The following is a 15,989-nucleotide window of genomic DNA, read 5'->3' as shown; positions in this document are numbered from 1 at the left end:
AAACCTCTCAGAACTTTCTTTTTGGGACATGTCTTTGCATCTGGGCGCCCTCTGTCTTTAGTAAAAGTGCGTGTGGCTTTAATTCATCAGTTTAATTGCGGTTTTATTGTGGAATAGAGTTTGGGTCTATTTTTAACCCGTAAAATCTGCCGTAAATTTGTGAATTAAGGAAGATTCGGTATTCCAAGGAGGAAAAGGTTATTCAGTTGAAGAGATGATGTCTAGTGTGCGCCGACACAGCCTCCGCCTGCAGAGCGAGCTGCACCGGTGGAGCATCTGCGTGGAGCCGTCGGACGGTCTGCTGGCCCGGGGCCCCAACTGCATGTCCCGCTCCAGGTCCCCGCTCAGCTCCACCGGGGAGTCGGGCGGATGGTCGTCCTCGGACTCGGTCGACTCCACCGGAGAGGGCTGTCCGCTCCGCGTGGTGCTGCTGGGGGCCGGGGGAGTCGGTAAAACGGCGTTCGCCAGCATCTTTGCCGGTGCCGCGGACAGCATGGACAGTGAGCGCTACGGAGGTGAGATCATCGTGTGGTGGATGTCTGGACTGGACCAGTGTTCATAGTGAATTTGATCATCCAAAAAGATTGGTCTGCTGTCGATAGCCTACTGCAAACAAAACTTGTTAGGTCCCTATTATTGTAGGCTTATGCTATAAAACGAATAGATAAAATGCCTTACATTTTGAAAAGGTCACTGTAAACTGAATAGCTATGCTTACCACAGACATCTACAGTAGTAGCCTACTGTATCTTTATAAGTTTATCAGGACATTATGATGAATAATACATTATACATTTGTTAAGTATATATCTTACCTCAAGTCAAGAGAGTCAACAACGCTGAACAATAGCCTATTAGTCCAGACATTTTACGCAAATGTGGGTCAACCTCACACTAATTGCAACAAAACCAAACTCAACTGATTTTGTATCCCCAATATGTCCTCAATGAAGGAAAAAAAGTGTTAAGGAAATGTATGAAGGGAAAGTTTTGAAAATGACCTAAATATGATGGTAGCTTATGGAAGCCTTTTTTTTTTTTTTTTTTTTAATGTGCCATAATATGTGTTTTTTGCTTCAAGGAGAAAAAAAAAATGTTAAAAAATAAATAAAAAAACGTTTTTGGTAGCATCATATGGGTCATTTTCAAAAATGTCCCTTCATACATTTCCTTAACACTTTTTTTTCCTTCGTTGAGGACATATTGAGGATACAAAATCAGTTGAGTTTGGTTTTGTTGCAATTAGTGTGAGGTCAAGTGACATTTTTACTGGACTATATAAACCCAACACTTGTTTTTCTCTCTCATTTTTCATTTAAACAAAATAGGAGCAAAAACAAGAGTTTATGTTTTTGTTCAGTAGGCTAGTAGAATCTTTCTCTGATTTCACAATGTTAATTGCTTGTTCCTTATTTCAGATGAAGTGTGTGAAAAGGCGATTGAAGTGGATGGAGAGACTGCAGCTATCACTGTGATTGACACATGGGATGCAGAGGTGAGGGAAACACAAAACAATCTGCTACAGTATGTGAGCAAGGGGCAACATCTGAGGTTGAAAAGTGAAGCCTTAAACGGAAGTGCCTTAAACCTGCATTCTTTCTAGTGGCCAGCAGGGGAGCAAGAATAAGTCAGATTTGATAGAAATAAATGGGAAAATGACCCTAATTCTCACTTGATTTATGACCTCAGTAAACAGCTCCTAATGAGTTTTTGGTCTCAATCGCTAGTTTCAAGTCTTCTTCAATACACTATGATGTTTATTTTGTAAATGATGGTCTCATTTAGAATAAAATAGATGATAAAGCAGACTATGCTTTGGAGCTTGATTGACAGGTCGCCTGTCCAGTGATCGCGCTGCTCGCCGATCACGGACCAATGGCAGGCGGCGCTGCGGCTCTGTGGGAAACCCCTGGTCTCGCACTAGCTGCTTCTGGCTGCAAAATACCAAGATGGCGACGGTCAAAATGCCAAACTCGAGGCTTCAAAACGGGAGTCCAGTCTACAAACCAGTGGGTGACGTCACAGTGGCTACGTCCATTATTTTTATACAGTCTGTGAATGTGAGACTATGACTTGCGTAAATCAGAAAGAGGGCATTAGTCTGTATATGTCAACCTCATAGAATATCTAGAGATGGGGCGTCTGGGTAGTGTGGAGGTAAAAGCACTCGCCTACCACCGCGGAGACCCGGGTCAAATTCCCGGCAGCGGTACTTCTGGCTTGGTCAGACGTTCCTACAGACACAATTGGCCGTGTCTGCGGGTGGGAAGCCGGTGGGTTATGGGTCCTGGTCGGTGCACTAGCGCCTCCTCTGGTCGATCAGGGCACCTGTTCGGGGGGGGGGGGGGGGGGGGGGGGAACTAGGGAAATAGCGTGATCCTCCAGCACGCTACGTCCTGCCAGTGAAACTCCTCACTGTCAGGTGAAAAGAAGTGGCTGCCGATTGCACATATATCAGAGGAAACATGCTAGTCTACAACTCTCCACAGATCGTCAGAGGGGGTAGAGCAACGACCGGGACAGCAGGGGGAATTGGCCAAGTACAATTGGGGAGAAAATGGGAGAGAAACAAAAGAGAGAAAAAGAAATAGAATATGGAGAAATTGCCTGTATGTGTTCTCTAACGTGTGTGTGTGCGTGTTTTGCAGGATGAGAACCAGTGGGCTCAGGAGCATTGCATGCAGACAGGCGATGCATACCTGTTGCTGTACTCTATCACTGACCGGGCCTCATTCCAGCGCGCCTCGGAGCTCCGCGTGACGCTCCGCCGCCACCGTCCTGCCCAGCACACGCCCATCATCCTCGTGGGCAACAAGTGTGACCTGGTCCGACGCAGAGAGGTGTCAGTCAACGGTGAGGACACATCACTCCTGTGTGTGTGTGTGTGTGTGTGTGTGTGTGTGTGTGTGTGTGTGTGTGTGTGTGTGTGTGTGTGTGTGTGTGTGTGTGTGTGTGTGTGTGTGTGTGTGTGTGTGTGTGTGTGTGTGTGTGTGTGTGTGTGTGTCAGAATCAGAATCACTTTTATTGCCACAGTATGCAAGTTACATATGAGGAATTTGTCTTAGTGTCTGTATGCAGCGTAGCGGTCACATCAATATACAGAGATAAGAAGTAGGAAGATAACTAAAGACAATCACAAAGTTGCAAGTGCAATCAAATCGAGTCAATATATACAATATGTTCATGAGTGGTGAAGTGTTCTGCGGATAATAAATATGAATTTACGTTGAATTTACATGAGATTTACAGGCGAAGTTAAATAGGCATTAAATGTGCAGGGAATTTACATGCGTTTACAGTATGTGTGTGTGTCTCTCTCTTTCTTTCTCCCTCTCTCTATTTGTGTGTTGAGCATTATTTGATGAGGTTGGCCTTTTTTTGTGACTGTCTGCGTTGTGCCTGTTTCAGAGGGCCGTGCGTGTGCTGCGGTGTTTGACTGCAAGTTCATTGAAACGTCAGCCGCCATGCAGCACAACGTCTGGGATGCCTTCCGCGGCATCGTGCGGCAGATGCGCCTGCGCCGGGACTCCAAGGAAGCCAACGAGCGCCGCAGGTACATGAACTCGAACACGCGGCACGAGACCCTGCGCACCAAGGCCAAGCGCCTCCTCGGCAAGATGGTGGCAAAGAACAATGCCAGCGCGGCATTCCGGCTGAAGTCTAAATCCTGCCATGACCTCTCTGTGCTCTAGGAGACAGGAGATGCACATTCTCACAGCAGGCCAAGCAGCTACAGGCTGGACGATAAGAGGATGCCGAGGCCTTGCAGCTGATGTCACACGGGGTCCAGTCATGGAATGTCAGCCATTTTGGGCCCAGAATTCAAAACACAACGTTTTAGTACATGTTCAAGTCTATGGGAGGACTGTTCATACCATGTCCTCTTTGAACTCTTTGATACTTTGTACTACACACTCCGTTCAAACTTTATACGGGTCACCACTTATAGTACTTTCTATTTTATACTATCACTTCAATCCAGCTTTTTTGGCATCTTTTGTACTTTTTGAGAATTTGCAGTTTGTTTTATAGGTTTTTTTCTAACCTTTATAATAATGGGAGTCTATGGAGCTGGCTTAGAGTGTGTGATTTTGTGTTTTGAATTTGGGACCCAAGAACCACATGCTGCGAGGCATCTATAGGGTTAAAAGTTGGATGCTTTGAACCCCCACTCCTCACTGTGTCCACACCCCAGCCTCGGGCACAGCCAAACACTGTGCATGACAAGTGAATCTGGCACTTCTGCACCACAGTCTAAATGAGACTCTCATGAGCTCTGCGCCAGCCTCTGTGACGGACTGGATCATCAGCGAAAGGAAATGTCATATCCTGGACATGTCATGTCTGTGGGGCAGAAACTGTTGAATTTGGATAGAAAGCAACTGATTGAGGCTTGAGAGAAGGATGTTTTCATGCATTTGCTCATTTCTCTATTTGTACAAAGACGTTTGTGTTCGATCCATTGTACATTTCTCTCTTATGTGTTTTTCCCTGTCTGTTTTGTCTCTCATCCCTGCCAAATGTGTCAAAGTGCCAAGATGACCAATTGTAAGCTTTGATGATTCTGTGTGGTCAATGTTTTTTGTATGATGACCAATTAGCAGTTGCATTCAGTTTATTTATAATACCGTATTTTGCCATTTGTGAATACTTCCCAGATTGATAATGTACAATATTTTGCTACTTGGAAGTCATTTCCATTCTTGCCTCAGTGTTGCTTATTTGAATAAAGTGAAATCTTTCGATTAGAAACAAAAAGCTGTCTTTTTTCGGCTGTGCTATTGAGATAGTGCCATGGGTGAGTCAGCGTTTAGTGCCATGGGTGAGTCAGCGTTTAGTGCCATGGGTGAGTCAGCGTTTAGTGCCATGGGTGAGTCAGACACACTACACACCTTTCAACAGCAACCCTACCAAGCTAAAAGAAGATGAGTCAGGTGACATTTAAGTTGAACTTTCAGAAACCAAATGAGTCCCATATCTTTCTGTCAGACCGGGCCACAGCAATTAGACATGCAACGATTAATCGATTGACAGAAAATTAATTTACAACTATTTTGATAAACGATTACGGTAATTGTGTTGAGTATTCTTTAAGGCGGGGGGGGGGTTAAATGTGATTATTTTCTGGTTTCTCTATGACTGTAAACTGAATATCTTTGGGTTGTGGACAACACAAGCCATTTGAGGCCATCATCTTGGGCTTTGGGAAACGCTGAAAACCATTTTCTGACATTTAATATACACCAAATAACTGTAATGCCTGTGTAAAAGGCTGGACTAAAGGATGCAAGTCAAGTCAAGTCAAGTCAAGTTTATTTGTATAGCACATTTCATACACAGAGGCAATTCAAAGTGCTTCACATAAAATGGTTGACAGGAAAAGAAAAGAAAAGAAGAGAGTAAAATGGACATTTAAAAGCATCACAACAAAACTTTAAAAAAAGAGTATAAAAAGTGCATTAAGCTACTTCATTAAGCACACAGGAAAATAAACGAAAAGAAGAAATAAAATGGACATTTAAAAGCATCACAACAAAACTTAAAAAAAAAGAGTATAAAAAGTGCAATAAGCAACAGGCGCAGCAGTTGCAGAAAGAGCTAAAACTTATAGAGGACTCATTGGGTTTGCATAGTAGCTGTCAGCAGTTAAAAGCGACGGTAAGCATAAAAGTCTTTAGTCTATTTTTAAAAGTAAGTAAGGTTGGGGCAGATCTGAGGTCTTCAGGCAATTTGTTCCAGCTAGCAGAAGCATAGTGGGTAAATGCAGCCTTCCCGTGATTTGATTTGATCCTAGGGACAGTTAATAAGCTGGACCCTGTTGACCTAAGAGTTCTAGACGGTTCGTAGCGTGGGAGCAATTCAGCTATGTACATATTTTGGGCCTAGGCCATTAAGTATTTATAGACTAATAACAGTATTTTAAAATCTATTCTCTGACACACTGGCAACCAGTGTAAGGACTTAAGAACTGGAGTGATATGATCAGCTTTCTTAGTCTTCGTTAGAACTCTAGCAGCAGCATTCTGAATGAGTTGAAGTTGCCTAAGTTCTTTTTTGGAGAGACCGGAAAAAAGGCTATTGCAGTAGTCTAACCTACTATAAATGAAGCGTGAATTAGTTTTTCTAGATCCTGTCTGGACATGTATCCCCTAATTCTTGCTATATTTTTAAGATGATAAAAAGCAGATTTTCTAATTGACTTAATGTGGGAGTTAAAGTTGAGATCGGAATCAATAATAACTCCAAGATTTTTGACTTGATCCTTAGGATTCAGGGATAGAGACTCAAGGCGTACAGTGATTTTAAGCCTTTGTTCTTTGGGGCCAAACACGATCACCTCAGTTTTGTCTTTGTTTAGCTGTAGGAAATTCTGGCACATCCAGTTATTTATTTGATCAATTCATTCTCAAATACACTGCTACCGCCTGCGCTAGGACGCGTCATCAGTGATGTTATCTGGGGTCGTAAGGTGTTTCGGGTCTGTCAACATCATACACCCTCGCCCAGTAGACCCAGCCGAGGCCAATTAAGACCCCGACTCGCGTCCCAGAAGCCGCTCACGGATCAGCCTTACTACTCTGTCTGCAACGTTGCCCGCGGGAGGGGTAAAAGAGAACCCAATCCGCTGCAATAGAGCTAGTGCTACGCCGCAGTATTGGCCCTTCGGTGCATGGAGGATCTAGGCTCTGTGGGTTACTCCCGGCCGTGCTCCTCCTTCGTCTCACCAGACCCTCCCGGGGTAAAGGCAATCCAGAGGCTGAGAGGATACCTCAAGGACGCCTCAAGAGGGCCTGTGCGCTGCACGTCATTTACCTGCGTCGAGCACCTCGCTCTAGCCTGAAGGACCCCAGGCCGCGCCGATCTTGCGCAGATTTTCAGGAGGCTAATCCGTAGCGTTTGTGGATTTCTCCCTCACGAGAGAGCCAAGATGGGGTGCTAATCCCATCCCGTACCGGTTGCCGTCTCTCCGGCCGTCAACTGTCTCTCCAGCTTGTCACCAAACTATACTTGGTTGTCACCTAGTCTTTCCTAAGTGTCACTGGCCAGAGGCAAGCCAGGGTTCTACATTCTCAAATACGATCAATGCACTGGCACAATGATTCTATGGGGCATAGTCAGCTGAGGAAAGAGTTATATACAACTGAGTGTCGTCTGCATAGTTATGATAGGCTACTTTGTTTTTTTGCATAATTAGGCCTAGAGGGAGCATATAAAGGTTGAAGAGAACGGGCCCCATAATGGATCCTTGAGGCACCCCACAAGTCATCCTAGTTAGGTCAGATGTGTAATTGCCAATGGAGACGAAGTACTTCCTGTCTTGAAGATAGGACTTGAACCACTGGAGGACCGTACCCGATAGCCCAACCCAGTTTTCCAGTCTGTCCAATAAAATTGAGTGGTCAACAGTGTCAAATGCAGCGCTCAGATCCAGTAGCACTAGAATCAAATTTTTGCCTGAGTCTGTGTTCATTCTGATGTCATTTATGACTTTAGTAAGCGCGGTTTCAGTGCTGTGATGGGGGCGAAAGCCTGATTGGAGTTTATCTAGGAGATCATTTGAGGTTAGGAATCTATTGAGTTGTAGGTAAACAACCTTTTCAATTATTTTGGCTATAAAGGCCAGATTAGATATTGGTCTGTAGTTACTGATTACCGATGCATCAAGGCTACGCTTTTTTAGTAGGGGTTTAATAACTGCAGTTTTCAGGGACTCAGGAAAAGTGCCGGTCACAAGGGATCTATTAACTATTTGCAATAGGTCCGACGACAGACAGTTATAAACGCTTTTAAAAAAGCTTGTTGGAAGGGTATCGAGACAGCACGAAGATGATTTAAGGCCTTGCACAGTTTCCTCTAAGATGTCGTGGTCGATAACGCTGAACTGGGACAAATTTATCGAACTAGGGATCTGCAGGTAGGATGATGTCACAGCATTTCTTGGTGTGGAGCCACTAATAGCCTGCCTGATATTAATAATTTTATCCGTAAAAAAGGCAGCAAACTACATTTGACAGTAGAGAGGAATTCAGGTGCTACACAGAGAGGCGGATTAGTCAGTCTATCAACTGTGGCAAATAGAGTGCGTGCATTGTTCACATTTTTGTTAATTATCTCGGAAAAGAACGATTGTCTCGACCTTTTCAGTTCGAGGTTGTAGGAGTGAAGGCTTTCTTTGTAAATATCATAGTGAATGTGAAGATTAGTTTTCCGCCATTTACGCTCAGCTTTCCTGCAATCTTTCTTTTTGCATCTAACGGATGCAGAATTTCGCCAGGGTGATGCAGAGACAGGATACGTTTCAAGTCTACTGACTTCAAAAACAAACAGTTGCGGGTTAGACTCCCGGGCGTCACTAGTAGTGTTGGGGGTAGCTCATTACAAAAGTAACATATTACATGTAATATATTACTTTTAGCAGTAACTCAGTAATATAACTTATTACTTATAGGATTTCAGTAATATTATACCAGTTACTTTGTCAAGTAACACAAGTTACAAATTGAATTAATTTTTTTTTTTTTATCAAAGCACATATTTAAATAAAGATACAATAATTTCCTAATCAAACTGTGTGCTTTTATCACAACGGCTAATCGATTAGTCGAGAAAATAATGGACCGATTAATCGGTAATCAAAATAATTGTTAGTTGGAGCCCCCTACCAGTGATTGGATACAATGATTTGACTGTTGGGGGACAGCTATGAACATCGCACTAGCTGACTCTTAGAAATCAGTAAAGTGCAGGAAACATGTTGCCAAGGTAACATTCGGATGAGACTAGGAAGTGTGTGTTTTGTATGGACAAACCGGAGTGTTTCAAGCAGATGGTGTTGGAGCATGTGAGCCAGAATGCCTCCCAGGCTGCCTGGACACAGGAGCAAAGCAGAGAGGTGAACATAATCTTAGAGGCTGATCCATCTTCATCGATGCCCTCCGCTCCCGAGCCATCAACGCTGCAATCACAGCTTCTGCGTATATACAGGCCCCCGTCAGTGACTCACTCACAGCCTGTTTTCCTGTGGTTTCAGATTCACATACAGATTCACTAAGCTCACTGCTCTCAGCTCAAACTGGTAGCATGTGTATCAGGATGTGAAGATAACTGTCAATTTGTGAGGATGAGTGAAGAAGATAAGGATCATGCTCGCTGTCAAAATATAGTCCGGCATTCTCATCTTTGATTGCTTTTGAGGCATTTCTGCCTCATTAGGTGGTACACTTCAGAGAGAGGACAATACAGTATGAGAACGGCAACCAAGGTCGTGTGCTGCAATCAAACCCGCTGTTCACTTCCATGATGACATGAGTAGGTGCCTTCACCCGCTGAAACACCCGGATGTCCCATAGTTGTGCATTCTTATGAGTCAGTCGACTGTTGGTGTCTTCTGTTTGTCCTATTGTCTGCACACAGCTCCTTATCAGCACAAGCCCCAATGGAAAATCAGACTGGAAACAGTTCAGAAGTTCCTGGGTCAAAGTCTGAGGGGAAAAGAGAAACTTCTCCATTCTATGGCAGCCTACACTTCTTGAGAAATTGCCCCCCTATTTCTCGCCTCTGTACCATGATTCACACGGATGGCACGGTCTAACAAGAACAACTTTTGACCCACCCTGTTAGATTTCTATTTACAGTTTGAGTTTGTAATACACGACACACACATGCAGGGCTTTGAGGGGACATGGAAAATTAAGTGAATGATATTAGCTTATCAGATTTGTCCTTTACCTTCACCGAATTATGCCCCTATATCATTGTTCTGTTCTTCCTGTCTCCTCTCTTGTCAGCTGCTTGCCCATTGGCTAGGTAAGCATGAGGGCAGGGTGATTAGACAATCATTAGGTTCAATAAAACATTGCTGGTTAACACACTTGGTTAAAGTTTGACCAGCCAGGATGGGGCTGCTGGGATCACTCTGAAGTCTGAGGAGTGACTCGCGACCTCTCCTGCAAGGTACGTCGTGTCCTTACTCTTCCCGTCTCCTAGTCTTGGATTGGGTCAGTACTCTGTATGGCTTTTGGACTGTGAGTAGGCTGCATCTATCATTTCTTATTGGCCTTGTTTGTACAATGTGTTTAGTGTGTCTGATGCTGTAAGTTTGCCGTGGGACTGTTGTGATCTTGACTTGACTTTGGCAGGGCCTGTGTGTCAGGTGTTGGCATATCTGTGTCTGTGATAACCAACACTAAGATTCTTGGTGGCTCTTCTCGGTCGTCCTCGGTGCACGGACCTGGGAAAACGGCCTGTACGGGACATTTGAATAGGTTTTGGTATCACGACAGCTGACATTTAGCCTGGCAAAGGTCATCCAGGCACAGCATGCTTTAAAAGAGGCCTGTGAAGTGAGCCGAAACAGCCCACTTCTAGTGTCTGAAGACAATGCTATTTCAAGCGATTTCGAGTTAGACACAATTGATTCTATTATTTTCCAAACGAGGAGGGCATAGTCTCAGTATATGTATGTGCCTATAAATTGGTGCTATACGTATGCCAATCTGTGTTGCTAGGTCAGTCGATATGGCGGCAGACGTTTTGATAAATGGTACAACCAAATTCAGGTGAAATCAAAGTCCGGTTGGGCTGATAAGGCGTGGCGCGAACAGTTATTTAGGGAGTGTAACAGCCGGTCGGTGACATCAAAGGGTGCTGTGCTAGGAAAGGTCATTACCCATGACCAGTGTTGGGCAAGTTACTTTCAAAATGTAATATACTACATATTACTAGTTACTTTCATTTGGAAGTAATAACTTACTTTACAATATTACTGTCTGTGTAGAGTAACTCGTTACTTATTACACTACTTTTGCATTACTTTCACCAAAATAACAGCAGTAGCAGAATGACATCGCTGCCCCGGAACATCCCGAAAAATAATTCAAACCGTCTTGAAGTCAGTGTAAACCGTCCAAAATTCTAAATGTTATCCTTTTCCTTTGTTATTGTCGACTATAGTGGTTATTTGCATAAAACCACACAATTTGATTAGGAAATGATTGTATATTTATTTAAATATGTGCTTTGAAAAAGAAATGTAACTCAATTTGTAACTTGTGTTACTTGACAAAGTAACTGGTATAATATTACTGAAATCCTATTGGTAATAAGTTATATTACTGAGTTACTGCTGAAAATAATATATTACATGTAATATGTTACTTTTGTAATGAGTTACCCCCAACACTGCCCATGACTCAATGTCACCTTCAGTTTTCTGTGGCACTCGCTTCACCCTTCTCTCTCGCCTGCACTCTGTAGCAAGAATCCCAAACATGCTCATTTGTCAATACATAGCAGAGATACAGAGATATTGATGAAGCACAGTTAGTCATTTTGTGTATGCTTGTATGCATCCGTGAGTTTTGTTTGACAATTATGAGTATTAATACTGTTTTTCTTCTGAGCTTAATATGCAAAGCAGTCTCATTGGTAGTTAGTTCTCTGAAATAAACACAAGTTTATCAGTTGTTTGGAACATTTTGACAATTCTATTGCAGAGTAGCATCAAACTGTTGAGATAAAACAAACAAAAAATCTCTTCCATATAAAGATTTTTTTGATGAAGGTGGAAGGTGAAAACTTTCTTTGAAAACACTCACAGGTGCACACACACACACACACACACACACACACACACACACCACAGTGAAGAAATGAGGTTACACACTTGAGATCGACCATTGGATAGCTGGATTATATTGGACGCCCATTGGGACCCAAGTTACTGGTAGGAACTTGATGATCATTTATGTTCTGACTTTCAGTTTCTCCGCATGGAGAGGAGCACTTTTTTTAAATTGATTCATTCAAGGGGAGTTTCGCTGAAGAGACATGCTGTCTTTTTCAGGAGCGCCCTCATCACATTCACACACATTCACACCTGGAAGCTGACCAGTACAACCACAGTGTGATCTGCTGGGCACTGAGCAAGGGCCTTGCACCTCATGAGGGAGGGGCAAGCGCTGCTTTTTCACTTTCCCCACCCAGATTTATGCTCCCAGTCCGGGGGATTGAACTGACGACCTTCTGGTCACCAGCTTGCTCTAACCTTTAGGCCACCACTGCCCTGGTTGTGTAGGTGGAGCTACACATGTAAGGCCTTTAAGCTCAAAGTCTGACGGAGAGAGAGATAGTGTGTGTGTATGAAGGGATCCTCAGGGACAGCGGACATATTCTCTTTGCATGAGAATGAGCTTCACGTGTCTGTGAGTGGTCCTTGTCTAAAATCAATGTCGGGCTGTATTGAATTGACAAGCGAATGTGCTGAAATGTGGAGTAAACACTGGATAATACAAAGCCACTCTTCACTGTGTGCCATGTGCACGAGACGTGTATTCAGCAGTATAGAACACTTACACTGTGTGCCATGTGCACGAGACGTGTATTCAGCAGTAGAGCACTTACACTGTGTGCCATGTGCATGAGACGTGTATTCAGCAGTATAGATCACTTACACTGTGTGCCATGTGCATGAGATGTGTATTCAGCAGTATAGATCACTTACACTGTGTGCCATGTGCACGAGACGTGTATTCAGCAGTATAGATCACTTACACTGTGTGCCATGTGCATGAGACGTGTATTCAGCAGTAGAGCACTTACACTGTGTGCCATGTGCATGAGACGTGTATTCAGCAGTATAGATCACTTACACTGTGTGCCATGTGCACGAGACGTGTATTCAGCAGTAGAGCACTTACACTGTGTGCCATGTGCATGAGACGTGTATTCAGCAGTATAGATCACTTACACTGTGTGCCATGTGCATGAGATGTGTATTCAGCAGTATAGATCACTTACACTGTGTGCCATGTGCATGAGACGTGTATTCAGCAGTATAGATCACTTACACTGTGTGCCATGTGCATGAGATGTGTATTCAGCAGTATAGAACACTTACACTGTGTGCCATGTGCACGAGACGTGTATTCAGCAGTAGAGCACTTACACTGTGTGCCATGTGCATGAGACGTGTATTCAGCAGTAGAGCACTTACACTGTGTGCCATGTGCATGAGGCGTGTATTCAGCAGTATAGAGCACTTACACTGTGTGCCATGTGCACGAGACGTGTATTCAGCAGTATAGAGCACTTACACTGTGTGCCATGTGCACGAGACGTATATTCAGCAGTATAGATCACTTACACTGTGTGCCATGTGCACGAGACGTGTATTCAGCAGTATAGATCACTTACACTGTGTGCCATGTGCACGAGACGTGTATTCAGCAGTATAGATCACTTACACTGTGTGCCATGTGCATGAGACGTGTATTCAGCAGTATAGAACACTTACACTGTGTGCCATGTGCATGAGACGTGTATTCAGCAGTATAGATCACTTACACTGTGTGCCATGTGCATGAGATGTGTATTCAGCAGTATAGAACACTTACACTGTGTGCCATGTGCATGAGACGTGTATTCAGCAGTATAGAGCACTTACACTGTGTGCCATGTGCACGAGACGTGTATTCAGCAGTATAGATCACTTACACTGTGTGCCATGTGCACGAGACGTGTATTCAGCAGTATAGATCACTTACCCTGTGTGCCATGTGCATGAGACGTGTATTCAGCAGTATAGATCACTTACACTGTGTGCCATGTGCATGAGACGTGTATTCAGCAGTATAGATCACTTACACTGTGTGCCATGTGCACGAGACGTGTATTCAGCAGTATAGATCACTTACACTGTGTGCCATGTGCATGAGACATGTATTCAGCAGTATAGATCACTTACACTGTGTGCCATGTGCATGAGACGTGTATTCAGCAGTATAGAACACTTACACTGTGTGCCATGTGCATGAGACATGTATTCAGCAGTATAGATCACTTACACTGTGTGCCATGTGCATGAGACGTGTATTCAGCAGTATAGAACACTTACACTGTGTGCCATGTGCACGAGACGTGTATTCAGCAGTATAGATCACTTACACTGTGTGCCATGTGCACGAGACGTGTATTCAGCAGTAGGCTATAGATCACTTACACTATGTGCCATGTGCACGAGACATGTATTTAGCAGTATAGAGCACTTACACTGTGTGCCATGTGCACGAGACGTGTATTCAGCAGTATAGATCAGTGGTTCTCAAATGGGGGTCCGTGGCACTTTGCAAGGGGGTCCGCGAAAAGTTTTCAGGAAAATTAAAAAAAAAATGTGTTTTGCAAAAGCTTCATAGTTAAGGAAAATATTGCATGCTTTAAATCTAAAATGGTTCATGGATTACATTCTAATCCACACATGGGCAAAAATGCGGCCCCTGGACCATCTCAATCCGGCCCCCAACATCCTCAAAACAATAACAACAACAACCCCCACAAACTCAATAAAAGGCAGAATTATCTTAGTAAATCTCATCTGCTACAGCCATTGGATTTGTATCACTATTATATCGGAGATTAACGAGAAATTACCAATAACAGTGTGAGAGAGGGTTAAAAATAGGGAGACTCCTGCGAAAATCGGGAGTGTTGGCAGGTATGATGTCCAATGTGTGGCCCTTCGCTTACTTTGTGTAAGTCAGTATGGCCCTCTGGAGAAAAATGTTGCCCACCCCTGTTCTACAAACAAACTTAGCCCAAAATCACAAATCAGAATGAGGGGGTCCCCGGTATATTTTCTATCTTGTAAAGGGTCCTTGGCTGAAAAACATTTGAGAACCTCTGGTATAGATCACTTACACTGTGTGCCATGTGCATGAGACGTGTATTCAGCAGTATAGATCACTTACACTGTGTGCCATGTGCACGAGATGTGTATTCAGCAGTATAGATCACTTACACTGTGTGCCATGTGCATGAGATGTGTATTCAGCAGTATAGATCACATACACTGTGTGCCATGTGCATGAGACGTGTATTCAGCAGTATAGATCACTTACACTGTGTGCCATGTGCACGAGATGTGTATTCAGCAGTATAGATCACTTACACTGTGTGCCATGTGCATGAGACATGTATTCAGCAGTATAGAACACTTACACTGTGTGCCATGTGCACGAGATGTGTATTCAGCAGTATAGAACACTTACACTGTGTGCCATGTGCACGAGATGTGTATTCAGCAGTATAGATCACTTACACTGTGTGCCATGTGCACGAGATGTGTATTCAGCAGTATAGATCACTTACACTGTGTGCCATGTGCATGAGACATGTATTCAGCAGTATAGAACACTTACACTGTGTGCCATGTGCACAAGACGTGTATTCAGCAGTATAGAGCACTTACACTGTGTGCCATGTGCACAAGACATGTATTCAGCAGTATAGAACACTTACACTGTGTGCCATGTGCACAAGACATGTATTCAGCAGTATAGAACACTTACACTGTGTGCCATGTGCACGAGATGTGTATTCAGCAGTATAGATCACTTACACTGTGTGCCATGTGCATGAGATGTGTATTCAGCAGTATAGAACACTTACACTGTGTGCCATGTGCACGAGACATGTATTTAGCAGTATAGAACACTTACACTGTGTGCCATGTGCACAAGACGTGTATTCAGCAGTATAGAACACTTACACTGTGTGCCATGTGCACAAGACGTGTATTTAGCAGTATAGATCACTTACACTGTGTGCCATGTGCACGAGACGTGTATTCAGCAGTATAGAACACTTACACTGTGTGCCATGTGCACGAGACGTGTATTCAGCAGTATAGAACACTTACACTGTGTGCCATGTGCACGAGACGTGTATTCAGCAGTATAGATCACTTACACTGTGTGCCATGTGCACGAGACGTGTATTCAGCAGTATAGATCACTTACACTGTGTGCCATGTGCACGAGACGTGTATTCAGCAGTATAGATCACTTACACTGTGTGCCATGTGCACGAGACGTGTATTCAGCACTATAGATCACTTACACTGTGTGCCATGTGCACGAGACGTGTATTCAGCAGTATAGAACACTTACACTGTGTGCCATGTGCACGAGACGTGTATTCAGCAGTATAGAGCA

The 15,989-nt window shown here is 43.7% G+C and overlaps 1 protein-coding gene across 1 annotated transcript; it reads left to right on the top strand.

Moving 5' to 3' along the window:
* Positions 1 to 214: 214 nt before the first annotated feature.
* Positions 215 to 3,692, top strand: gem (GTP binding protein overexpressed in skeletal muscle; the record flags this gene model as incomplete). The annotated part of the gene is made up of 4 exons (XM_083631895.1): positions 215 to 515; positions 1,419 to 1,495; positions 2,649 to 2,853; positions 3,409 to 3,692. 4 exons carry the CDS (start codon positions 215 to 217, stop codon positions 3,690 to 3,692), a joined length of 867 nt encoding a protein of 288 aa, XP_083488021.1.
* Between the last annotated feature and the right edge of the window lie 12,297 nt (positions 3,693 to 15,989).

This window comes from Poromitra crassiceps (assembly GCF_964638095.1).
Source record: "Poromitra crassiceps genome assembly, chromosome: 1".
Taxonomy (NCBI): domain Eukaryota; kingdom Metazoa; phylum Chordata; class Actinopteri; order Beryciformes; family Melamphaidae; genus Poromitra; species Poromitra crassiceps.
Note: the sequence above shows the minus strand (reverse complement) of the source record. Positions and strands in the feature narration are given on the sequence as shown.